This window comes from Candida dubliniensis, chromosome 7 (genome assembly GCF_000026945.1).
Source record: "Candida dubliniensis CD36 chromosome 7, complete sequence".
Lineage (NCBI taxonomy): Eukaryota > Fungi > Ascomycota > Pichiomycetes > Serinales > Debaryomycetaceae > Candida > Candida dubliniensis.
In genome coordinates, this window is record NC_012866.1 from 897,549 (window position 1) to 921,667 (window position 24,119).

Consider the following 24,119-nt stretch of genomic DNA (forward strand, 5'->3'; position numbering starts at 1 on the left):
TTGTTGTTGTTTATCCCTCTTCCCCCTTTTTCTTCATCAAACCAATTTCCATTAAGACAATTCCTCCACCACCACCACAACCACAACCACAACCTATACTACCATGGCTATAGAATTACCATTTGAAATTCCTAAAGATAATCCAATATATCTTAATATTCAAAAATTTATTATTACTTATCAAAAATTAATTGATCAATCAGTTCCATTTACTTTACGTAGATGGATTGGATTTGGAATTTTATTAAGTTTATTTTTATTAAGAATTTTTTTAACTCAAGGTTGGTATATAATTTGTTATGCTTTAGGAATTTATTTATTAAATTTATTTTTAGCATTTTTAACTCCAAAATTTGATCCTTCATTAGAACAAGAATTGAAAAATGAATCAATTGAAGAAGGACTTGATCAAGAAGATCCAACAACACCAGTAGAAGATGATGATGATGATGAATTTAGACCATTTATAAGAAGATTACCTGAATTTAAATTTTGGTATAATGCAATTAGAGCTACTATAATTGCATTAATATTGACATTTTTCAATATTTTTGATATCCCAGTATTTTGGCCAATACTTTTAATGTATTTTATTATATTATTTACTTTAACAATGAGAAGACAAATACAGCATATGATTAAATATAAATATCTTCCATTTGATTTGGGTAAAACTAAATACAGAAGTACTTGATAGAACGATATAATTGATCCCTCCTTCCTTCCTTCCTTCCTTCCTCCCACCATAAGACCCCTTTGTTAAACAAATAATTAGATTAAGAGAAGTAGGAAAGAGTTCAATTGTTTAAAATGGAAATCTCAAGCTTTTTTTTGTGTATGTGTATGTGTCTATATTTATATGTATATATATATATATGGCTTTTATTTTTAAATAACTTGTTACATTATAATAAAACAATCCCTAATTTGTAAATTAAATACTTACATCTTTTTATCCATGGTTAAATCGGACCACATAAACAACGTATAATATAATATAATATAATTGAAATCAAATTAGGGGTCGTGGTAAATTACACAATTTACTTTCGTAATGAATGGAAAACTCTCAACTGAACAATTAATTTTCCAACTCAACCGAAACGGAGAGAAAATAAAATCCCCCCAACAACAACAACAATTTATAGCACCGCCCATATCTATCTATCTATCTACATATCTATCTATCTAATTAAATACACAACATCAACCACCTTGCCTAAATTTTTATTGAATATTTCCCCCCCTACCTTTTTTCCTCAATGAGTCGTGCTGAAGTTGATTTACAAACAAGTGTTAAAAAAGCTTGTAATGGTGATGAAGTACCACCGAAAAGAAAACATGTTAGAGCTTGTATTGTTTATACTTGGGATCATAAAAATTCTCGAGCCTTTTGGAATGCTGTTAAAATTCAACCATTACAAAGTAATGAAGTTCAATTATTTAAAGCACTTATTATGATTCATAAAGTTTTACAAGAAGGACATCCAAACACTTTAAAAGATGGATTTAGAAATCGGGATTTTATTGCTTCTTTAGCTACAGTTTTCCCTAGTCATGGAAGTGCTTATGGTAGATTAATTAATCAATATGATAAATATATTCTTCAAAAATTAGATTTCCATCGTAATAATCCTGGATTTAATGGAACATTTGAATATGAAGAATATATATCATTAAGAGCCGTTAATGATCCTAATGAAGGTTATGAAGCATTATTACAATTAATGGATCTTCAAGATCTGATTAATGATTTACAAAAACTTATTTTTGCCACAATTAATCAAAGTCATAGTAATTTATGTAAAGTTAGTGCTTTGGTACCATTAATTGCTGAATCTTATGGAATTTATAAATTTTGTATTTCTATGCTTAGAGCCATGTATCAACAATTAGGAGAAGATGATGCATTGAGTGGATTAGTTGAACGATTTGTTTCTCAACATTTTATGCTTAGAGATTTTTATACTGATTGTCATGCCATTAAATTTTTAACTAGTTTGATTACTATCCCTAGATTACCTAATAGTGCTCCAAATTTGAAAATCACTGATGATGGTCAACCAATTTCTATTTCTAGACCTCGTTCTGTTAGTACAACTGATACTAATAATACTCCACAATTGTTGTCTTCACAACCTACATCAACAATGGCTCCTCCTCCTCCTCCTCCTGCAGTTGATCAATTAGTAGGTCAACAAACTGGATATTTGTATCAACAACAACAAGAACAAGAAAGAATCCAACAACAATTGGAATTACAACGTCAACAACAAATTCAACAACAACAAGAACAACAAAGATTATTTGAACAACAACAACGAGATCAAGAAGCAAGATTTATACAAGAACAACAAGCTCTTCAAATGCAACAAACTCAACAACAACAACAACAACAACAACAACATGTTGGAAGAGTTTCTGAATTGGAACATGATTTATTAATGTTTAAAAATCAATATGATAATGATCAACAATTATTACAACAATATGATTCTCGAGTTAAAAGTTTAGAAAATGAAATGAATGCTCTTAATTCAACGGCAACTCAACAAATTGCTTCTAAAGATGAACAAATTAAAAATTTAGAAGATCAAATAAGTAATTGGACGAAAAAATATGAATCACTTGCTAAATTATATTCTCAATTACGTCAAGAACATTTAAATTTATTAGCTAAATTTAAAAAAATTCAACAAAAAATTAGTAGTGCTCAAGAACTGATTATGAAGAAAGAAAAATTAGAAAAAGATTTAAAAGCTAAAAATGTTGAATTAGCTGATTTAATTCGGGAAAGAGATAGAGCAAGATTAGATTTAGATCGATTAAAAATTAATAAAGATCAAGAAATTGAAAAACTTGAAATTGAAATTCGACAATTAACTTTAACTCAACAAGAATCAGGGAAATTACAAAATTTAAATCTTTCTAATATTATGAATCAACATGAAATTGAATTAAATAAATTGAAAAATCAATTAGCTGAAAGAGAATTAAAATTAACTAATTTAGGTGATTCAGAACAACTTCAAACAAAATTAAAAGATACAGAAATGGAATTACAAATTACTAATGAATCATTAGATAGTGCTCTTGCAGAATTACATCAAACTAAAAAAGATCAAGATGATATTATTAATGCTCAAATTGATCATATTTTACTTGCTAATGTGGAAAAATTTAAAAATCTTATTGATATTTTTTTAGAAAATAGTATTAAAAGAATATTAGATACTAAACATGAATTAATTTCTTCAGTTCAAGCAGGAAATTTAAATGCTACTCCAGAATATTTATTATCAATTATAGAACTTTGTTCAGATACTAGTACTGATTTTGCTACTATTTTCAATAGTTTTATTGCTGAAGATAGAAATGAAGATGAATCAAATTTTTCTGATATAATTTTAATTACTTCATCTTTAACATCAATTATTAATGATTTAACATTAAATGCTAAAGGATTGACAACGAAAAAATTTTTTGGTTTTAGTAATGATAATAAAATTGAAGAAAAAATTTTATCATTAATTTCAAAAATTTTGGATAAAACAATTGAATTTTTCCAAAATTTAAAATCAGAAAATTTGAATAAATTTAATGATATTGATGATAAAATAGATATAGTTATTGATGGGAATTATCATTTACAAACTTTACTTAAAGATTTAGGTCAATATATTGATACATTAACAATTAATAAAATTCATAAACAAGAAAATGATAATGATAATTTAGAAGAATTAGTTAATGATGAAATGGAACAAACTGTGGAAACAATTAATTTAGCTTCCAAATTTTTAAATGATTTAATGAAAAATCCTAATAATATATATGGTGATAATTTAGAAATTCATGAAATGTTATTAACATGTGCTAAATCAATTACTGATGCTGTAGCACAATTAATCAAATCATCAATACAATCTCAACAAGAAATTATTTTGAAAGGTGGTACAACCAAAAATGATTTTTATAAAAAAAATAGTCGTTGGACTGAAGGACTTATTAGTGCATCAAAAGCAGTTGCTGGAGCTACTAATGTTTTAATTCATATTGCTGATGGGGTACTTAAACAATCCAATTCTCATGAAGAATTAATTGTTGCATCTAATGAAGTTGCTGCTTCAACTGCTCAATTAGTGGCAGCATCAAGAGTGAAAGCTAATTTTGTTTCTCAAACTCAAGATAATTTAGAAATTGCTTCAAGTAATGTTAGTAAAGCTTGTAAATCACTTGTTTCTAAAGTTGAAGGATTAATTAACAAAAAAGGTCAAGAAGAAGAGGACCAAAATATTGATTTGACTAAACTTACTCCATATGAAGGTAAAACTCTTGAAATGGAACAACAAGTGAAAATTCTTAAATTAGAAAATTCAATTTTAGCTGCTCGTAAAAGACTTGCTGAAATTAGAAAACAAGAATATAAAACTCCAGAAACTGTTTTTGAATAAATAAATAAATAACTAACCTACCTACCTACCTACCTACCTATTATATAGTTTTTTTTTTTTTGTAAACAAAATAATATATATAAAAAAAAAAAGCAAGCAAGCAAACAAGTAAACAAGGAGACATTCTTTCTTTTACATCTTTTCTAATTTATCAATAAGAATTTGTATTCTTTGTTTCCATTCATCATAATAATTTGTTTCTTCCCATAATTCACAAGATTCACTAATTTTTGGATTAAGTACTTTTTGTAATGATAAATTTGCCAATTGTGGAATAGTCAATGATTTTGATTCTTCATTACCAATTTCAATACGTTTATTTTTATAATTTTCATCCCAATCTTTTTGATAACGAATTAAAAATTGATTAATTTCTTCTTGAATATATTTAGGTATATCTTTTTCATTAAACATTTCATTAATCCAATTATTAAATGAAAACATAATTATAAGTAATGAACAAACAATAATTGATTCAGTTTCATCATTTTCAATATAAGAATTATTTTCAGCAACAGTTTTTAAATTAGAAAGTAATTGATCAAGAGCATTTTCAGTTTTTTCATGTTTTAATTCAGCCCAACAATCACAAGCCATATCGTTATCAAAATAACTAGTTCCCCAAGCACCCATTGATAAAAAGAAAACAAGTCAAAGACAAGATTAGATAATATTAGAGGAAGATGAAGACGAAGACGAAGACGAAGACGAAGACGAAGAAGAATTCTATAAGATTAAACAAAAAAAAAAAAAAAGCACTATTAGTACTATTTAAATTCTACTTGACTAAAAATATATATATATATAATCCCCACGCCTCTCCCGTTTAAATACTCGTAACAATTCATTTCAAGACCGAATCAAAGCCCGAGCCAAGCATTTGGTTATTCTTGTTGTTCTTGTTGTTGGATAAGAAATTGTTTTACAACTTCAATGGCTAATAAATGATCTTCTTCTTGAGCTAATCCACTAATGGTTAAAGCACCAATAATACCATCAAAATTAACTAATTTTAAAGGAATACTACCACCATGACTAGCATAATCATTAGAAGATATAAAATTTGCTTCTTCAATTGATTTATTTTTAATTCTTAATTTTTGTCCTAACCAAAAACTTGATTTTTCAAATCTAATTACAGTATTAAATTTACGATTTATCCATTTATCATTATCTAATATTGTCCCATTATTAATTGCGGTTTGAAATAAATTATGTCCATTCAGTAAAGTAATATTAATAATTATACTATTGTTAGGATATTTTTCAATAGCAAAATTCCGAGCAAATGAACCTAATTGCCAAGCAATATTAGTATCGAATTTGGGGAATTTTAAATCTTGTTCTAATTTATCAAGATCGTCTAATGAATAAGAATAAATTTCATGAGTCATTGATAAGTGTAAACGTAAACGTAAGCGTAAGCGTAAAGTTAGTAATAATAATTGTAAATTTGGGGAAACAATATCAATAAAAGAAATAGTGGTGGAGGGGAGGGGGACTTGTTACTTCTGTTGGGCGGAATTATTAAAAAGAAAGAAGGAAGGAAAAATTAAACGGGCCCGTATAAACCCGGGTGTTCGGCAAGTGATTCAAATCTGGCCACCACCAACAATGTAACAATCTTTATATTTTGTTTTATTCTACACGACTATCTGTTGATTACAAAAGAATTAAAGATGGCAGTGTGTTTACCAATTACCTTTTTTTTTTTTCCGTTGAGCGCGCAATTTTTTATATTTGAGGTTAATTTTTCTCTCTGATTGATTTGATCGTGTGAGCGAGATCAAATTCATCACCAATTCTTTTTTTTTTTTTTCCAACACTTTAAATTTTAAACTCTCTCGTTCAAGAGATTACCTCACAACACCTTATTTCTTATTCTCCGCTTCGCTTTGTTTTGCTTTCCCTCATCTCGAGTTCATCATGTCTGACTTCCCACCCAACCTCTCCATCCGTCCGCTTACCATTCAAGACATCGACCAGTGCGTTGCCTTAGAAATCCAGGGGTTCCCCCCTTCTGAACGCTGCTCCCGCGAAAAGTTCTCCTACCGTTTGACAGTTGCTCCCGAATTATGTGCTGGTTTATTTGTAAGACAATACGACGTCAAATACAATGCTATTAATCTCCCAGAAGTCGCAGAAAAGCTTGAAAAACAACACCACCCTGAAGATGACTCCGACGAGTTACCTGCACATTCTTCCGTCATCAAAGAAACTTTGATCGGACATGTCATTGCTACAAAAATCGCATCTGATCGCATAACCGATGCTTCTATGGAATTACCGTCAGACGACACCCCGGGATCAGGCCATATCGAGAGCTCGAGAAATATAGGTATCCATTCCATAGTAATTGACCCAGAATGGAGAGGCAAAAACTTGGGCGCATTATTGTTACATGATTATATCCAAAAATTGTCAAACCAAGATATAGGCGACCAGATTGTCATCATCAACAAAGAATCTTTAATCCCATTCTATGAAAAAATCGGATTCAACAACCTCGGCGAGAGCGAATGCAAACACGGCGGAGCTACATGGTACGACATGGCTATCGACTTGGTCGCCACCGATGATCTCTAATGTATAATATATTGTCTAGAATGCACCAAGAAAAAAAAAAAAAAAAAAATAAAATAAAATAAAACAAAAATTAAAAAGAAAATCTCTTCTTAGCCAACAATGATCGTTCCATCCACTATCAAATCTCTATTCGATTCAGTACCATTACATACCTACAAAGAGGAAAGTTTACTGGCAGAAGTCCACCATTACCCATTCCTGCCTGACTTTACTGTTGCAGTGTTCAATGTCTTTCAGTGCAACGGGCATATGATCCCCACAGACCCCATTTCCCTCGCAACAGTTTTGGTGCTTGCCCACAAGAATGGACTCAAGTTGCCAACTGAAAGTGATCGGGGTAGAGGGGGCATTATCACCACCTCCTTTTGGGCCTCCCCCACCAATGTCCTTCCAATGCTCATCGAAGATCAAAAAATCATAACCTTGGACGAGATAAACAACACCATTTCCGCCAAGCTCGACGAACCAACCAAACTCATCTACGAAATGCTTTCCACCAAGCTATATGATATCTGGATTATGTGCATATTGTGTGAAGACATACCCATCTCCAATATCTTTGGCATTGACTCCTTATCCAAACTTGACTTGATGTCTGTGGTACCTACATGGAACAACTTTGCAGTCCGTCACCCTAACCTAAGTGGAAAGTCCTTAACCAATTTCTACAAAGCTCTGCTCACCGAATTGGAATCGGATTTAGACTTGCTAGCATCGTGCAACCACCCTATCATCCAGCACAGTCTCGCCGGATATGTCATTATCATTGACCAACTCCTCAAATCTACAAAATTGGGTCAGATTGTCTCCCAACACCAGTCACTCCTTGCTTCCTGTTATTCGTTACTTAATCTCCACACTAGTATATAGTTCTTATCTAAAAACAACAACTCCGAACTTTGCTCTTTCACCTGTAGATCCTCGATCAGCACCCACCCACCAGTTTGGGTTCTCAACGAAACTCCCCACCCACCACTCTTCTTATTCTTCTTCACACTGCAGAGCAACTCATACTTTTTCCCATTTAAATCCATTTCTTCTCCAAACTTTACTACGGCAGATCCCCCCTCAAGCACAACAACCATAAACTTCGGATACTCCACAATCTTATACGTCCTAATCTCCTGTTTCCCCTGGGTCGTACTCTCCCCATCATACTTTCTCATCAACTCCACTAAACTCACCTCCTCAACCTGCAGTGGAACATCAACAGAAAGAAACCAAAACTTCAGCTGCGTAGTCTTTGTATCCAAACTAACAAACTCAACCTTCTCACTACCCTCATGTGGCACCACCGGCGTGGTTGTGATCTCTATTTCCCCTCTTAAACACTCATATGGTCCATCAACCCCATTCAATAGCCAAACCAAAAACAATTTCGGATGTCCCTTCTCCAATGTAAACCTCTTCTTCGATGTATCAATGACACTATTCATAAACTCGTGTGGCGCAATATGGCTCTTGAACAAGTGTGGCGACCACATTTTCCGTATAAGAAGAGCAAGATGTCCGTTCAAAGAATCGGAATTGGTGTTATCTGCCATCAACAAATAGTGGTTCCGTATAGGTTCGATATGGGCTAGCACCTGCACCACAACATTGGCATAATCATTGTTCTTAATATTATTCAATCCAACATATCCAACAAGGTATTTTTTGGTGTGCAAATCAAACGAGATCCTTGGAAGTAGTTCAATATCTCTTTGTGTGTACCTCGGATTGAGGTAATCAATGACATCTTGTTGTGATGGTATCTCCTTACCTTCAGGAAGAAGATAAAACTTTTCTGTTTCAAAACTCAAATACTTTTGATGGTTGGTGCTTATGGCGTGGTTATATGCTGGTGATGACTCAGATCGCCCTTCAAAATACTTGCCACACACTAAACAACAATAAACATTAATTGACGAAAGTGTCTGCAGGCATACTTTGGCAAAATCAAAATCAAGCACTTCTCGATTGATCACATCGCCAGCTTCAATTCGTCTGCGTTTACTAAATGGATTGCTCATGTCAAACTTGTAGTGTGTATATTTTTTGGTTCGCTATAAACAGAGTTTTCCTAACCAATTTCCACGACAATTACCAATGAAGACGGAAAACGATCGTTGGATGTCCAATGGGTGGTGGTGGTTGTGGTGGTTGTGCGAGGTGAAAAAGTTCAAGTGGGCCACAAAGACTGCGGCTTATGGGATCTCAACTACCAGAAGTTTGGTTAAATTGTTTCAAAGCTCCAAATACAGAGAAAACTCTACCTATAACAATATAATAAATCATCAATTAAAGTAGTTCTAACATTATAAGCTTTATTGGAGTTACAAGTCCATAATTTCAACCTCTATACTTTGTTATATAAAAGTGAGCTTGGTGGTGTAATTAATACTTCAGTGGTCGTGTACATACGTCGAGGAAACCACCAACGAACAAAATCAAAAAGTGTGTGGGCGGGCGTGCAGGCGTAAATCCCAACATTAAATGTTGAAAGAGAAGACAAAAAAAACACACACACACACACACACATATTTCATAACAATATACCTACACATATTTACTATAGCCCAATTAAATGTTTAATACTCAAGGGAAACTTCCTACACGTGCAACCTCAATTAATCATCAACATCAAACTTCATATAAATCAAAGGAAACTATCATGGCTTCTGCTAGTGGGAATCCTGTACATTCATTAGCCCTGAATGATTCTTCTTCTACTTCCTCCAACAACAACAACAACAATAAAGCATTAAATGATGAACAAATTTATCAATGGATATCAGAATTAGTAACGGGTAACAACAGAGAAAGAGCATTATTAGAATTAGGTAAAAAAAGAGAACAATATGATGATTTAGCATTAGTTTTATGGAATTCATTTGGGGTTATTACAGTTTTATTAGAAGAAATAATATCAGTATATCCTTATTTAAATCCACCAAATTTAAGTGCATCTATTTCTAATCGAGTTTGTAATGCATTAGCATTATTACAATGTGTTGCATCAAATGTTCAAACCAGAACATTATTTTTAAATGCTAATCTTCCATTATATTTATATCCATTTTTATCAACAAATGCTCGTCAAAGATCATTTGAATATTTAAGATTGACTAGTTTAGGTGTGATTGGTGCATTAGTGAAAAATGATACCCCAGAAGTTATTAATTTTTTATTGACTACAGAAATTGTTCCCTTATGTTTAAATATAATGGAAATTTCATCAGAATTATCTAAAACAGTGGCAATTTTCATTCTACAGAAAATATTATTAGATGATCAAGGATTAGCTTATGTGTGTACTACTTTTGAAAGATTTCATACTGTGGCTTCTGTTTTATCTAAAATGATTGATCAACTTAGTATTGCTGTAAATACATCAAATGCTCAACAACAGCAACAACAGTCGGTATCTTCATCTTCTTCTTCAAATAGTTCTGGAAGATTATTGAAACATGTTGTTAGATGTTATATGAGATTATCTGACAATTTAGAAGCTAGAAAGGCTTTAGCTAATATTTTACCTGAACCTTTACGTGATGGAACTTTTTCTACAATTTTACAAGATGATTTAGCCACCAAAAGATGTTTATCTCAACTTTTATCTAATATCAATGAACCTCAATAATAGTGTTTAGGAAGGAAGAAAAATGGAGGGTCTGTATGTATTTATATGTAATATTGTATATTAATGATGGGAATATATAAAGTCATGATTAAGAGGTTTGATAGTAGTTTAATTCTTTTTGTTTTTTTTTTGGCGTATAGTCTCATCTCATCCAAGAGAGATTGAAAAAAAAAAAAATTGAAGAGATTAAATTTTCCGATACTTCAAACCCACTTATAAACCACTAACAACCATCATGGCTAAAAGAAAAAGTAAACATCAAGATTTAGAAAAGAAGAAGAAACTTAAACAAAGTCAAGATGAACAATTATCTACAGGATTGTTTAATAATGTGGGACAACATGATGATGAAGAAGAAGAAGAAATAGATTGGGATAATCAAGAGATGGATTATGAATTAGTGCCACGGAAAATCACTACAAAGAAAACAATTGAAGCATTACCAATTAAGAAGTCCGATGGGACAATAGAAAGAGTTATTAGAGAAGTTGAAGAAGAAGAAGAAGACGAAGTACAAGAAGAACTGGAATCAGAAACTGAATTACAAAACTCAAATGATGGACAATCAAAAGAAGACGCTGATGATGATGATGAAGAAGAAGAAGAAGAAGAAGACACATTAACACCACAAGAAAAATTGATTCAAACAAAAGAAGAAATTGCCGAATTGGCATCAAAATTGATTGAAGATCCTGAAGAAAATATTGCTTGTCTTACTAGATTACGGAAAATGTCTGAATCGAAAAATTTCATGACATCTCAATTATCTATATTAGCATTAATACCAATTTTTAAATCACTTGCACCATCATATAAAATAAGACCATTAACTGATTCTGAAAAAAGAGAGAAAGTTAGTCGAGAAGTGGCCAAATTAAGAAGTTTTGAACAAAGTTTAGTAATTAATTATAAGGCATATATTGAATTATTATCAAAATATCTGAAAGTATCATATTCTAATTCTATGAATAATATTAAAATAACTAGTGATATGTTAAAACGAGGGAATATTGCTTTAAAAGCTGCAACTGAACTTTGTTTAAGTTCTTTAAGACATTTCAATTTCCGAGAGGAATTATTTGCTATTGTAATTAAACGATTAAATAAAAAGCCTCAACATGAACAAGATTATCCAATATTTATTAAATCATTAAGAGTTTTAGAGACTTTATTGAAAGATGATGCTGAACATGGAGATATTACATTTGATTTAATAAAAATCATGACCAAATCAATTAGAGATAAAAAATTTCGAGTTGATGAATCAGTTATTAATGTTTTCTTATCAATTTCATTATTAGAAGATTATGATCCCAATAATAATGATAACAAAGAAAGCAAACCAAAATTGAAGAAGAAAGATCGAGTCCATTTATCTAAAAAAGAACGTAAAGCTCGTAAAGAACGGAAAGAAATTGAAGAAGAAATGCAAAAGGCAGAACAAGCCATCACAGTTGAACAACGAGAAAAATATCAAGCTCAAGTATTAAAAATGATATTAACATTATACCTTGAAATATTAAAAGCTGGTTCACAATTGACTAATGGTAAAAAAAATGATGCTAGTTTATTAATGGGGGCAGTATTAGAAGGATTATCAAGATTTGGTCAAATGTCTAATTTGGATTTATTAGGGGATTTCTTGGAAGTGTTACGAGAAATTATGACTGATATTGTTGAAGAGCATTCATTTGATGATGATGAAGATAATGAAGGAGGTGGGATGTATACTGGGAATCAATTGAGAACAATATTATTATGTATTGCCACTTCATTTTCATTAGTGTTGAATCATGGTTCTATGGGGAAATTACCTATGGCAATAGATTTAAGTAAATTTGTTTCAACATTATATATAATATTAACAGATTTGGCCTTAGACCCTGATTTGGAATTTAGTCATAAAACATTAAGATTAGCTGATCCTTTATCTAATGAAATGGAAAATGAAAAACCAGCAATTAATGTTTCTACTAAAGCTGAATTATTATTAAGATGTCTTGATTTTATTTTCTTCCGATCAAAAAATGGTACTATACCTCGGGCCACAGCATTTGTGAAACGATTATATATTCTAACATTACAAACTCCTGAGAAAACTACTTTGGCCAATTTAAAATTTATTGGTAAATTAATGAGTAGATATGGTGAAAGTATTAAAGGATTATGGAATACTGAAGAAAGAATCAGTGGTGAAGGAAATTATATTTTAGGAATTGAAAATGGAATGAAAAATAAACATGTTGATTTAGAACGAAGTAATAGTGGAGCAGCAACATTATGGGAAAATGTATTATTAGATAAACATTATTCAGTAATGATTAAAGATGGTTCAAGATCTTTATTAAAGAATAGTAAGGCAAATGTCAATTAAATACCAGTACAATATAATATAGAGATTTTAGAAAAAAAAAAAAGCCATATTATTCTTCTTCTTTAAACAAAGAATTACTCTTGATAAAATATGTCTAGCTTGTATTATATAATATATATATCACAAGAAAATAAAATCAAATATAATTTAACGTTCTCTTGTTTAAATTTAGATAAGGAATATTTTAGTCATGATAAGCTGGTTGATTGTTGTTGATTCTTGTTGTTGTTGCATTATCAGTTAGGTAGGAAATGGGTCGTGTAAATAACTTCAATTCCTTGTATCGGATATTGGCTGGTGGTGGTGGTTGATTCAACTCTTGGCAAAGTGACACTACGACCTGTATATAAATATGACTCCATAGTTTTGTCTTATCGCCACTGTCTTTACTTACTCGCGTGTATGGCTCATCCTCCTCACACTCCTCACTCTTTTCCCACTTCTTCTTCTTCTTCCTCCTCCTCCTATCTTATCATTTCAAAAAATATTTATATTTCCTCCCACCACATCTTTTTCTTTCTTTCCCTTCTTCTTTTACTTATCCACAACTCTTTCTTTCTTTCTTTCTTTCATATACTGTTGTTACTGATTCTAGATATATATTCAGAGACACAGAAGAAAGAAGATTAAAACCATATATATTATATTTTTTATTAGACTTTATCATTCCTATTTTAACTAACAAACCATCATGAGATTATCTAAAGCTGTTGCTATTTCTATTTTGACATCCCTTATTGGTGTTCAAGGTTTACTTATTCCATCCGTTGGTGATATTATTGATGTATTTGGTGATTCTGTCCAAAAACAAATTAATAACAAATTAGAACCTTTGAAAGAAGCTGCTCATAATGCTGCTGAACATTTAGGTATGACTTTACAAGAAAAATTGGCTCCAATTGTTAATTCCGAATCTACCAGAGATATTATTCCTCATAAATATATCATTGTTTTCAAAGAAGGGGTTGCCGCTAATGAAATATCATTCCATCAAGAATGGGTTGCTTTAACTCATACAAACTCTTTAGTTGGTTTAGATGAACAACATCCATTTTTCGCTTCTACTAAAGATATTAAACCTGAAGGTGGTATTACTGATAGTTTTGATATCGGTAGCTTGTTGAGTGGTTATACTGGTTACTTTTTGGATGAAACTATTGATTTAATCAGAAAAAACCCTCTCGTTGCTTTTGTTGAAAAAGATTCATTGGTTTATGCTAATGAATTTGATATCGAAAAAGGTGCTCCATGGGGGTTAGCAAGAGTTTCTCATAGACAACCATTGAGTTTATCTTCATTTGATCAATATTTATACGACAGTGAAGCTGGTGCTGGTGTTACTGCTTATGTTATTGATACTGGGGTTAATGTTAATCATGTTGAATTTTCTGGTAGAGCCAAATGGGGTAAAACTATCCCACAAGGTGATTCTGATATTGATGGTAATGGTCATGGTACTCATTGTGCCGGTACAATTGGGTCCGATGATTATGGTGTTGCCAAAAAAGCAGAAATTGTTGCTGTCAAAGTTTTAAGATCTAATGGTTCTGGTACCATGTCCGATGTTGTTAAAGGTGTAGAATATGCTGCCAAATCTCATCAAGAAGCTGTCAAAGCCGGTAAAAAGGGATTCAAAGGCTCTACTGCCAACATGTCTTTAGGTGGTGGTAAATCACCAGCTTTGGATTTGGCAGTTAATGCTGCTGTCAAAGCTGGTTTGCATTTTGCCGTTGCAGCTGGTAACGAAAACCAAGATGCTTGTAACACATCTCCAGCTAGTGCAGAATATGCCATTACTGTTGGTGCATCAACCATTTCTGATGCCAGAGCTTATTTCTCCAACTATGGTAAATGTGTTGACATTTTCGCTCCAGGTTTGAACATCTTGTCCACTTATATTGGTTCAGATACTGCTACTGCTTACTTGTCTGGTACTTCTATGGCCTCACCACATATTTGTGGTTTATTATCATACTTTGTTTCTTTACAACCAGGAGCTGATTCTGAATTCTTTGTCGCTGCTGATGGAATTTCTCCATCTCAATTGAAAAAGAATTTGATTGCTTATGGTACTTCAGATGTATTGAGTGATATTCCTGAAGATACTCCAAATATTTTGGCATTCAATGGTGCTGGTCACAATTTGACTAAGTTCTGGGGTAACAACTAGGTAGTCCTTTTCGTTTATTTTACATCAATAGAAGGGCATTTCGCATTTGAATAGAAATGATGATGTTTATTAAGTTGTTGTTTTTTTTTATAGTTATATGATCAATAAAATGTTTAAAATCAGAGACAAGGAATACTATGTAATTGTGGTAACTCTAAGTTAGTTAGTCGTGTGAATTGTAATGTCCCATTCTTACCTTTTGGTGGCAATTTCAAACGGTCCGAAAAAAAAACTATTGGGATCCTTTCTCACCACCATTACTGTTCTCAAAATCAAATATTGATTGAAAAAAAAAAAAAGAAAATACACTTCAAAAAGGTTCAATTTATCAAGATCTTCACCCAATCTCAAAGTTTAAAGCATGTCAACCCCAGCTAGAAGAAGACTTATGCGTGATTTTAAAGTATGTTAGCCTTAATTTGATGGTTATCAAAGCAAAAATTTTATAACCTAAATTAGACCAAGACTTAGTTTGAATTACTAACTTATACTTATCTAGCGTATGCAACAAGACCCACCAAGTGGTGTATCAGCATCTCCATTACCAGATAATGTCATGAAATGGTACGTATAAATAGCCCCCCTCCCCTTTAATATTTTTTTTTTTTTTTTCAGAATTATCAAGACTAACATGTTTGTGTTTTAGGAATGCAGTTATTATAGGACCTTCCGATACTCCATTTGAAGATGGGACATTTCGATTATTATTACTGTTTGATGAACAATATCCTAATAAACCACCTCAAGTTAAATTTGTTTCAGAAATGTTTCATCCTAATGTATATGCAAGTGGGGAATTATGTTTAGATATTTTACAAAATAGATGGTCACCTACATATGATGTTAGTTCGATATTAACATCGGTTCAATCATTATTAAATGATCCTAATATTTCATCTCCAGCAAATGTTGAAGCAGCAAATTTATATAAAGATCATCGATCTCAATATGTGAAAAGAGTTAGAGAAACAGTGGAAAATAGTTGGAATGATGATGATGATGAGGAGGAGGACGATGATGAGGACGATGATGAGGATGACGAGGATGAGGATAATATAGAGGAGGATTAATTTAGAACACTGCTTATTGTTTATTATTATGATTATGTGTTATTTGCATGTATGTATGTATGTACAAGATAAATGGGTATTTCATTTTATTTTCTTTTCACGTATCTAGTGTTTCTATTTCAACCATAAATAATACCATTTCTTATTCTTTTTAGCAAGTTCAAGTTCAAGTTGACGTTTTTGTTCCAATTCAACTCGAAGTTTTTCCTCTTCTTCCTCTTGTTGTTTCAACCGTGCTTGTCGTTGTTTTTCATATTTATCTTCTATGATTATCTGCTGTGGTTTCCCAATTTCTCCAATATTTTTATCACGAGAAATAGCCAATAATGATATAAATACCACCAAATAAATGAAAAATTTTGTCACTCCATCCATTTTTTTAATATCAAATTGTTCTTTTCTCACTTCAGTTTCATTTAAATTCACTGGTGGTAATTTTTTAATTACAGTGGTTGGAGTAGGATTTTTCAATTTAACTTGTGATGGTATTGAAAACGGAAGATCTAATGGAGGTTCATTAGTATTCCAATTTATAAATTTTTCACGTACACCCCAATCTCCATAAGCAATATAATAACCTAATTGTTTATCTTTTAAAGTTAATTTCTGCCATTTCTTATCAAATTTATCTTGTAATTCTTTTAATACTTGTCCTTGATGTAATAAACTTAATGTGGCAAATAACTGGGGGTTTTCAAATATAGGTTCGGTATCGATTGGTTGAGTATCTTCAGATGAATTGGAAAGTAATGAACCAAAATCCTTGAGTGATTGCATGGCTAATTGTGCCGCTTGTTTCTTTGCCTCCTCAGGAGAAAGCTTAGTAGCTAAAGTTCTTTTGAAAATTACAGTCTTTGATATTATACTCATTGGTTAATTATATCTGGAAAATAAATATAGAATATCAATTATTGATATTGCTTTAGAAATTAGATCAACAGAAAGATTTTTTTTACTTTTCTTCATTTTTTTTTTTGGTTTCATTTTTGTGCTGCGAAGGCATTTGATAATGTCCTGACGTAGCACTTCTCAGCGCATACGGTCAGTAGTTAACTTAAGATAATTGATAATATATTAATTTTCAAGGGATTTCCATTAGTGTTCAATTCCTGTAACTACGGTTGAACCATTTTTAATGAATGGTTACACATTTAACCCCTTTTACCAGCGATGGTATTCATCTAAAATGTACTCAAGTATATAGTACTTTTATTTCTCTAATTAAACCTATATAATGTAAAATAATTCTTTTTCTATTTCTAAATATTTTTCTTAAATAATGTAGTTTATGTGCAATATAGAACGGATGTGTGTCCACCAATTAGTATTACACTTACACTAAATTTCTGTTACCCTAAAATGTCGTAGATAATTACTTACGGTCATTGTCCATCATTTGTAAGATGTTGAGTAATTATCTAGATGTCGCACTTGATCCTATCAGCCTGTATTCACGGTAATATTGGCTGAGTGTGTGACAGATAAAAGTCAGATATACAACCACCACCACCCCTACGAACAATCATAATGTACAAGCAATTTTTGAATATATATATATATATATATATATAAATACAAATAACCTATTTCTTCTTACCCTTTTTCTTGCCTCCTTTTTTTCCGTTTTTCTTCTTTTTCTTTTTTTGATTAGGTTTATTGGAGGAAGAACCTGTGGTAAGTGGAGTGGAATCATTGCCAATATTATTATTCTCATCATTTCCAGTTGGTTCAGGACTTGCTGAAGGTTCAGTACTAGTTCCTTCATTACTACCATGTTCTTCAGATACTTCATCTTCTCCTTCTTCTGTTTGAGTACTTGCTGGTACTGATTCTGTTACTGTTTCTTGCTTTTGTTCTGGTACCGGTTCGGGCACTGAATCTTGCACTGATTCTGGCACGGGTTCTTCTTCTTGTGCAGGTTCTTGTACTGGTTCTGTTTGTTGTTCCTGTTGTGGTGCTGGTTCTTGTTCTGGCACTGAGACAGGTTGTGATGTTGGCTCTTGTTCTTCTTCTGGTATCAGTGATGATGGTTCCGATGGTTTCAAGTTTTCTGTATTAGTCACAGAAGATTCTGTGTTTTCGATTAAAGCTTCTTCTTGTGTGGTGACACTGTCATTAGCAGACACTTTTGTTGCTACAAGTGGTTCTTCTTCCACTATGTTTTCATTAGTTTCTTCATTCTCTTCAACTGGCTCTAATTGTTGACTCTCTGATTGCAGTTCCTCGTTTTTATTGTCTTCGAGTGGAGATTCAACTATTCCATCCAAAACACTAATCTCATTCTGTGCTATTAATGGTGTTGATTCATCAATTGACGAAGTCTCATTTTGAATATTTTGTTCGTAAATTCTTTCTCTAAGATCCATAATCTCTTCTGGTTCATCAGTTACTTGTGAAGAACTACCTTCAACTGGCTCTTTAACTTCATTGCCCACTTCAGCATCACCATCCTCATTCTTTTCACTCAATTTCATATGTTGAGAACTTGACCCTACTCTGACATTGTCATTAACAGTGCGTCCAAAAAAATCCAATTCTTCCTCGGGATATCTCGGTGGTAATTCTTCACCTTTATCCAAAACTTTATCGCCTTCAACAATGACTTTGTCGTATTGTGGTAATGAAGCTAAACCTCTATCCCCGGATATCTTTTTATAGTCGCTGGTTGATACAAATCCATATTTTCGTACATTGGCTTCAATCCACACGAAACCCAATTGTCCTAAATTCACTTGAAATTTGGCATTGGTTGAAAAACATCCAACTGCAGGGTACAAATCAACAAAACATCCTTTCATCACATCTAACACTTTTTTACCATTTCTAGTGATAAAAATCGTACCGGTTGATATAACGTAACCAAACCCAACAATATCGGATTGTTGCAATGGAGGTAATACCAATGCATTATACTCGCTATGTTCATCTTGATGTTGTTGTAAAGGAGTCGGGAAAGGTTTGTTTATTTTGAGATTACCTGTGCTTTCGTATCCTATGGAGAATTTATTATAGCCTGGTAATCTAAATGCTGATGGGTATGGTTTGGTGACTAATCCAATAGAGAAATGTGCATTAGGATTGTTTTCATTAGTGAATTCGAAAACTTTGGTTTCAAAATAAACAATATCGGAATATATTCTATTTCTCACTGGTAAAGGATAATTCAACACTGTAGTGGCAGTAGAATAAGGCATATCATTATTATTGAAATTCAATTCTGTCTTGTCGGCAACAATATAACGCAGATTTAACAATTCTTGATCTGGGTCAAATTGGAATGCATTTATACCACATTCTTTAATGAGTTTTTCATCTTCTATTGTGAATGTCTTGCCTCTTACTTTGGTGAAATCAGGAGGATTATTGGTGGTGAATTCTTGCCCTTTCAAATATGATCCTTGTTCTTCAGGAGATAAATTGGTGAAATCAAATGTTTCTGCCAAGTCTAATAAACTTTCTTCATCATTTAAAAATTCTCTTGGAACATTATTCAGATGTGATCCCAATATATCAGAGTCCAAACTAGAATACTCATTTCTGTCTGAGTTGCGACAGAATAATCTATAAGCACAGAATGATAAAGCAAAAAATAAAACTATTGATGCAAATACTAATAATAGTAAGATATTTGCTGGATCAGAATCCATTTTAATTTTGAAATTATCTAAAAAGAATTGAAAACTGTTATATAAGGCCTTGTCAAAAAAAAAGAAAAGGAAAGAGAAAGAGAAATTTTAAGGATAATAGGAAAAGGAAGGAATGGCAATAAATAAATAAAAAAAAAAACTTAGATTGTGTGATGATTTTTCTTTTCTCTCAATTCTCATTTCTCATTTCTCATAGTGTCAAAAATTAACAAAACCCACCCAAAGAGAAGAAAGAGAAGAAATAAATTTTTTTTTCTTGGTTGTCTATTCTATTTCTTTTGTGTGGTTACATTAAATTCAATTGGAAACTATTTTAATAGTCTCATGTAAATGGTTTTTGTTCCTCGTGGTAATAGAAAATACGTTACTACTACTCAAGTACCTGCATTAATAGTTTTGGGTAGAATGAACTGAACGGCAAACTGTTGCAGAATAAATTCTCTTTTATAGCATTCCATTCTAATCGTCTAATCCAAACAACACACACAATAACAATAACTAAATCACCTCTAAAATTTTGATTGGTCGCATACTCATTTGGAAAAAGGTATTGTGATTGAAGGATGTCAGAAAAAGATTAAATGGACAACCTGCAACAATTATATTCTCTTTTTTATTGAAAAGGTATGTCGGTCTTTATAAAGATTCAAACAATGGGTAACACCTGTTGTTCCTGGTTACTTTGGAGCGTAGTAAATCGCCCTTTCTTTGTAACTATTCCTAGTTTACACTGCTACCCTTTTGTAATGTGGTGCTGTGGAATTCCGCTGTATTTGGAACTCAAAAGGGAACTAACAAGACATAAAAGTTGGAGGTGGTTGGTTAGATCCAACACCTAATTTACTCCAGAACATATTTTTCTTCTTCTATTAGCCGCGTTTCATTCCCCAAATTGGATCAAATAGTTTCAAACGCGTCATCATCATCATCATCGAGTTTCATATTCTTCTTTCTCTTTTTTTTTTTTTAATCACCATATCAAAAAAGATAAACAGCATTCACTGCCCCACATATTCATAACATCATGACAGTTGACACTATTTGGAAATCATTGCCTATTACTGAAGTTGAAGTTAATTTGCAAAAAGTGTTGAGATGTGGACAAACATTTCGGTGGAAAAATATAAATAATGTATGGTCTTTTACTATAAAGGACCGGATTGTTTTATTAAAACAAGATTCAACTCACATCTATTATTCTCATGTTATGAAAAAAGATACTAATGGAAATCATAAACAGACATTAGATTTTGTTAATGACTACTTTGTTTTGGACACCAAATTAACGGATTTGTATGCACATTGGAAATTACAACATGAACCGTTCCGATCTAAAAAAGTGTCTCCCTTTGATTCCTTTGCCGGTATACGAATTCTTCGACAAGGTCCTTGGGAATGTCTTATTTCATTTATTTGTTCGTCAAACAATAATGTGAAGAGAATTTCCAAAATGTGTGAGAATTTGTGTATTAATTTTGGAGAATATATCAATGAATTTGAAGGTCATGAATATTATACTTTTCCTACCCCAGAGGCATTGTCCCAACCCGATGTGGAACCAAAACTACGTGATTTGGGATTTGGATATCGTGCCAAGTATATTTATCAAACAGCATGTAAATTCACTGACAATAACAAGTATCCTGATATTACTATTGAAAACTTGAATCTGTTAAGGGAAGCCAAGTATACAACGGCCCATGAGTTTTTACTACAGTTAACTGGTGTTGGACCTAAAGTTGCTGATTGCATTTGTCTTATGTCTTTGGATAAACATGATGTTGTCCCAATAGATACTCATGTGTATCAAATTGCTGTACGTGATTACAAGTTCAAGGGAAATAAATCTATGAAAACTTTAAGCAAAGAAACCTATGCTGCCATTAGATTATTCTTCAAAGATATTTTTGGCGATTATGCTGGTTGGGCTCAGTCTGTTTTGTTTGCTGCAGATTTGGCAGATTTGAATAATGGAACAAATATAACTAATAGCACAATTTCAGATCAAATAGAGCCATCCCGGAAAAGAATAAAGGTAGAAAGACAAATCAAAGTCGAGAGTTAGAGTTTGTGTCAGGGGGGGATGATAAATTCGTCATCATGTTGGTATTGTTAAAACCAGTAGTAATAAACTCTTTTTTACTTCTTGTTTATTATAAATTATACAGAATGAAGTAGGGAAATGTAAATGACTTGTTAGATTTATGAAAATGTATTAACAAACCAATAGGAGATGTGACAATGCATTATTCTTTGTTTGGCTAAACTCTTTAATCGAATAAACCGAAACCCATGTCGTCATCAGATTCTTCGGCAGCTTCTTCTTCAGCAGCTTCTTCAGCAGCAGCTTCACCACCAGCAGCAGCACCGGCAGTAGATCCGGCAGCAGCACCAGAAGCTGGAGCAGCAGCAGCAAAAGAGAATAATAATTCCTTCAAGTCTTTACCTTCAACGGCTTTAGCGAAAACATCAGCCCAAACTTGGTCAACATTGGCACCAGCAGCCTTGGTGATGGCTAATAATTTTTCAGAAGTGATTTCTTGTTCAGCATCTGCTAAGATCAAAGCAGCGTATGATACGGAGGCTTCAGTAGACATTGTTATTCTTAATATGGTAGTATATATTATATCCTCTCAACTAAATTTTTCACTTCCTCCCGCTATAGTTTTTTTTTTTCTCGTTTGTTTGGTCAAGTGAAAGCTTGATAGTTGGTTGGTTGGTGCACGCATATTAGGGCTGTGGGGCCCTATGTTTCTGCACGTGATTAAAAATCCACACATTGCACATTACTGTCGGTGCTGTTGGTGTTGCTAATGGACTTTATTTATTTACATTTAAACTATTTACTTATACGTAACCCACAATAAAACAAAGAGAGAGACATAGATATATATATATGTATATACAAGACTAGGGAAACGATGGCTTGATCATTTCGTAGTTAAAGCTTGACATAAGCTTTAGATGATTTTATTTAAAAAACTTGTTAACCGAACTCAACCAAGTTCTGTATTCGGTTTCCTCTTTGACATCACTGTAGCCTATGATAAAATCGGCCAATTGCTCATCAATACCTTTAGCAACTAAATAGTTTTCAAATTCAACTTGTAAAGATTCATCTAATAATCCGAATTTTGGTCCTTGGTAATTGAATTTATCAGCAAATTCACCTTCATTATCAATTTTAGAAATGAATTTTTTGACATCAGCTTGAGTGTTAACATAATCAACTAAAAATGCTGATTCAGAAGCTTGTAACATTAAACTGAAAAACAATCCTTCATTTTTAGTTGGATTTTCAATCAAGACTTTGACGTTACTGAAAATTTGATCTAATGATTCAGCTTCTTCTTCTAATTCTTGTCCTTCTAATTCCAATTCTTCAGCTGGAATATCAGTAACATCTTCAACATCAAAGTAAACATGAATAAGCTGACCTTGATCATCCTTTTTAACTAATTCAACATTAGCGTTACCTGGTTTAGAAACAACTTTGAATCCTGAAGATTCCAAAAAATCAACATGACTTTGGTCCAATTCATTTGGAATGGCTTCTACAACTTGAAGTTCCTTGTCAAGGATCTGTTTCAAATCAGATTCAGCAGTAGTAGTAGTTTGATTGAAAGCAATTGGAGTATTATGGAAAGAACGCAATGATGTGGTGGTGATGGCCTTTGGCAACGTGGCCAATAAGGTTTTAGGTGGTCTGGAAGCTGAAGCCACTAATCTTTTAGATAATTGAGAGCGCAAAGTAGTGGATAATAATCTAGACATGATTAAACTATATGTATTTTTGATGGATAGAGTTGATTATAAAAACAAAAATAAAAGTGTGGATTATAAGGAAGAAATAAAAAGGGGATGGGTGAATACGAAGAAAAAAAATGGGGGGGAGGAGAAATGAGGTAGTGCTCTGGTTTCAAGATTATTTCGAAAAGTTCCGACCCCCCGTGTAATTTCTCTATAAACAAAACACAATATTGCAAATATCAATAAATGTATAAAGACGATGGATAATTATTAATAATATACAAAAATAATATACAACAGCAGTCAAAAGAACTCTATTTAATTAATGGAAAACTATTAGTTGAACCAACTTCCATTTCACAAACATTGTGGAAATGTAAAAGTTGGAAAAAAAAAAAAAAAAAGCTTCAAGCAATCAGCATCAAGTTGGCAATTAGTGCTAAATT

The 24,119-nt window shown here is 32.2% G+C and overlaps 16 protein-coding genes and 1 pseudogene across 16 annotated transcripts, besides 2 other annotated features; 10 read left to right on the forward strand and 7 right to left on the reverse strand. All coding sequences in view use genetic code 12, as the record gives it.

Moving 5' to 3' along the window:
• Positions 1 to 103: 103 nt before the first annotated feature.
• Positions 104 to 694, forward strand: CD36_73460 (protein involved in retention of membrane proteins in the ER, putative; the record flags this gene model as incomplete). The annotated part of the gene is made up of 1 exon (XM_002421508.1): positions 104 to 694. The coding sequence occupies one exon, from the start codon at positions 104 to 106 to the stop codon at positions 692 to 694; it is 591 nt and encodes a 196-aa protein (XP_002421553.1).
• A 568-nt stretch (positions 695 to 1,262) lies between these two features.
• Positions 1,263 to 4,454, forward strand: CD36_73470 (adaptor protein that links actin to clathrin and endocytosis, putative; the record flags this gene model as incomplete). The annotated part of the gene is made up of 1 exon (XM_002421509.1): positions 1,263 to 4,454. The coding sequence occupies one exon, from the start codon at positions 1,263 to 1,265 to the stop codon at positions 4,452 to 4,454; it is 3,192 nt and encodes a 1,063-aa protein (XP_002421554.1).
• A 132-nt stretch (positions 4,455 to 4,586) lies between these two features.
• CD36_73480 (conserved hypothetical protein) lies at positions 4,587 to 5,087 on the reverse strand (the record flags this gene model as incomplete). The annotated part of the gene is made up of 1 exon (XM_002421510.1): positions 4,587 to 5,087. One exon carries the CDS (start codon positions 5,085 to 5,087, stop codon positions 4,587 to 4,589), a length of 501 nt encoding a protein of 166 aa, XP_002421555.1.
• Positions 5,088 to 5,338: 251 nt separating this feature from the next.
• On the reverse strand, positions 5,339 to 5,848 carry CD36_73490 (conserved hypothetical protein; the record flags this gene model as incomplete). The annotated part of the gene is made up of 1 exon (XM_002421511.1): positions 5,339 to 5,848. One exon carries the CDS (start codon positions 5,846 to 5,848, stop codon positions 5,339 to 5,341), a length of 510 nt encoding a protein of 169 aa, XP_002421556.1.
• A 532-nt stretch (positions 5,849 to 6,380) lies between these two features.
• On the forward strand, positions 6,381 to 7,040 carry CD36_73500 (polyamine acetyltransferase, putative; the record flags this gene model as incomplete). Its single annotated transcript, XM_002421512.1, has 1 exon — positions 6,381 to 7,040. One exon carries the CDS (start codon positions 6,381 to 6,383, stop codon positions 7,038 to 7,040), a length of 660 nt encoding a protein of 219 aa, XP_002421557.1.
• Positions 7,041 to 7,139: 99 nt separating this feature from the next.
• On the forward strand, positions 7,140 to 7,910 carry CD36_73510 (sorting assembly machinery (SAM) complex subunit of the mitochondrial outer membrane, putative; the record flags this gene model as incomplete). The annotated part of the gene is made up of 1 exon (XM_002421513.1): positions 7,140 to 7,910. The coding sequence occupies one exon, from the start codon at positions 7,140 to 7,142 to the stop codon at positions 7,908 to 7,910; it is 771 nt and encodes a 256-aa protein (XP_002421558.1).
• On the reverse strand, positions 7,877 to 9,052 carry CD36_73520 (ubiquitin carboxyl hydrolase, putative; the record flags this gene model as incomplete). Its single annotated transcript, XM_002421514.1, has 1 exon — positions 7,877 to 9,052. One exon carries the CDS (start codon positions 9,050 to 9,052, stop codon positions 7,877 to 7,879), a length of 1,176 nt encoding a protein of 391 aa, XP_002421559.1.
• Positions 9,053 to 9,606: 554 nt separating this feature from the next.
• CD36_73530 (CCR4/NOT1 complex homologue conserved subunit, putative) lies at positions 9,607 to 10,662 on the forward strand (the record flags this gene model as incomplete). Its single annotated transcript, XM_002421515.1, has 1 exon — positions 9,607 to 10,662. The coding sequence occupies one exon, from the start codon at positions 9,607 to 9,609 to the stop codon at positions 10,660 to 10,662; it is 1,056 nt and encodes a 351-aa protein (XP_002421560.1).
• A 235-nt stretch (positions 10,663 to 10,897) lies between these two features.
• CD36_73540 (intranuclear transport/DNA replication mediator, putative) lies at positions 10,898 to 13,036 on the forward strand (the record flags this gene model as incomplete). Its single annotated transcript, XM_002421516.1, has 1 exon — positions 10,898 to 13,036. One exon carries the CDS (start codon positions 10,898 to 10,900, stop codon positions 13,034 to 13,036), a length of 2,139 nt encoding a protein of 712 aa, XP_002421561.1.
• A 691-nt stretch (positions 13,037 to 13,727) lies between these two features.
• CD36_73550 (cerevisin precursor, putative) lies at positions 13,728 to 15,206 on the forward strand (the record flags this gene model as incomplete). The annotated part of the gene is made up of 1 exon (XM_002421517.1): positions 13,728 to 15,206. One exon carries the CDS (start codon positions 13,728 to 13,730, stop codon positions 15,204 to 15,206), a length of 1,479 nt encoding a protein of 492 aa, XP_002421562.1.
• Positions 15,207 to 15,567: 361 nt separating this feature from the next.
• CD36_73560 (radiation sensitivity protein, putative) lies at positions 15,568 to 16,276 on the forward strand (the record flags this gene model as incomplete). Its single annotated transcript, XM_002421518.1, has 3 exons — positions 15,568 to 15,609; positions 15,706 to 15,770; positions 15,853 to 16,276. The coding sequence occupies 3 exons, from the start codon at positions 15,568 to 15,570 to the stop codon at positions 16,274 to 16,276; spliced, it is 531 nt and encodes a 176-aa protein (XP_002421563.1).
• A 114-nt stretch (positions 16,277 to 16,390) lies between these two features.
• CD36_73570 (conserved hypothetical protein) lies at positions 16,391 to 17,146 on the reverse strand (the record flags this gene model as incomplete). Its single annotated transcript, XM_002421519.1, has 1 exon — positions 16,391 to 17,146. The coding sequence occupies one exon, from the start codon at positions 17,144 to 17,146 to the stop codon at positions 16,391 to 16,393; it is 756 nt and encodes a 251-aa protein (XP_002421564.1).
• Positions 17,147 to 17,286: 140 nt separating this feature from the next.
• Positions 17,287 to 17,756: a mobile genetic element.
• Positions 17,757 to 17,859: 103 nt separating this feature from the next.
• Positions 17,860 to 19,923, reverse strand: CD36_73580 (uncharacterized vacuolar protein, putative; the record flags this gene model as incomplete). The annotated part of the gene is made up of 1 exon (XM_002421520.1): positions 17,860 to 19,923. One exon carries the CDS (start codon positions 19,921 to 19,923, stop codon positions 17,860 to 17,862), a length of 2,064 nt encoding a protein of 687 aa, XP_002421565.1.
• A 599-nt stretch (positions 19,924 to 20,522) lies between these two features.
• On the forward strand, positions 20,523 to 20,783 carry CD36_73585 (annotated as a pseudogene).
• Positions 20,523 to 20,783: a sequence feature.
• A 164-nt stretch (positions 20,784 to 20,947) lies between these two features.
• CD36_73590 (mitochondrial N-glycosylase/DNA lyase [includes: 8-oxoguanine DNA glycosylase; DNA-(apurinic or apyrimidinic site) lyase], putative) lies at positions 20,948 to 21,988 on the forward strand (the record flags this gene model as incomplete). Its single annotated transcript, XM_002421521.1, has 1 exon — positions 20,948 to 21,988. One exon carries the CDS (start codon positions 20,948 to 20,950, stop codon positions 21,986 to 21,988), a length of 1,041 nt encoding a protein of 346 aa, XP_002421566.1.
• A 205-nt stretch (positions 21,989 to 22,193) lies between these two features.
• CD36_73600 (60S acidic ribosomal protein P1) lies at positions 22,194 to 22,520 on the reverse strand (the record flags this gene model as incomplete). Its single annotated transcript, XM_002421522.1, has 1 exon — positions 22,194 to 22,520. One exon carries the CDS (start codon positions 22,518 to 22,520, stop codon positions 22,194 to 22,196), a length of 327 nt encoding a protein of 108 aa, XP_002421567.1.
• Positions 22,521 to 22,893: 373 nt separating this feature from the next.
• Positions 22,894 to 23,697, reverse strand: CD36_73610 (mitochondrial matrix acidic protein, putative; the record flags this gene model as incomplete). The annotated part of the gene is made up of 1 exon (XM_002421523.1): positions 22,894 to 23,697. One exon carries the CDS (start codon positions 23,695 to 23,697, stop codon positions 22,894 to 22,896), a length of 804 nt encoding a protein of 267 aa, XP_002421568.1.
• Between the last annotated feature and the right edge of the window lie 422 nt (positions 23,698 to 24,119).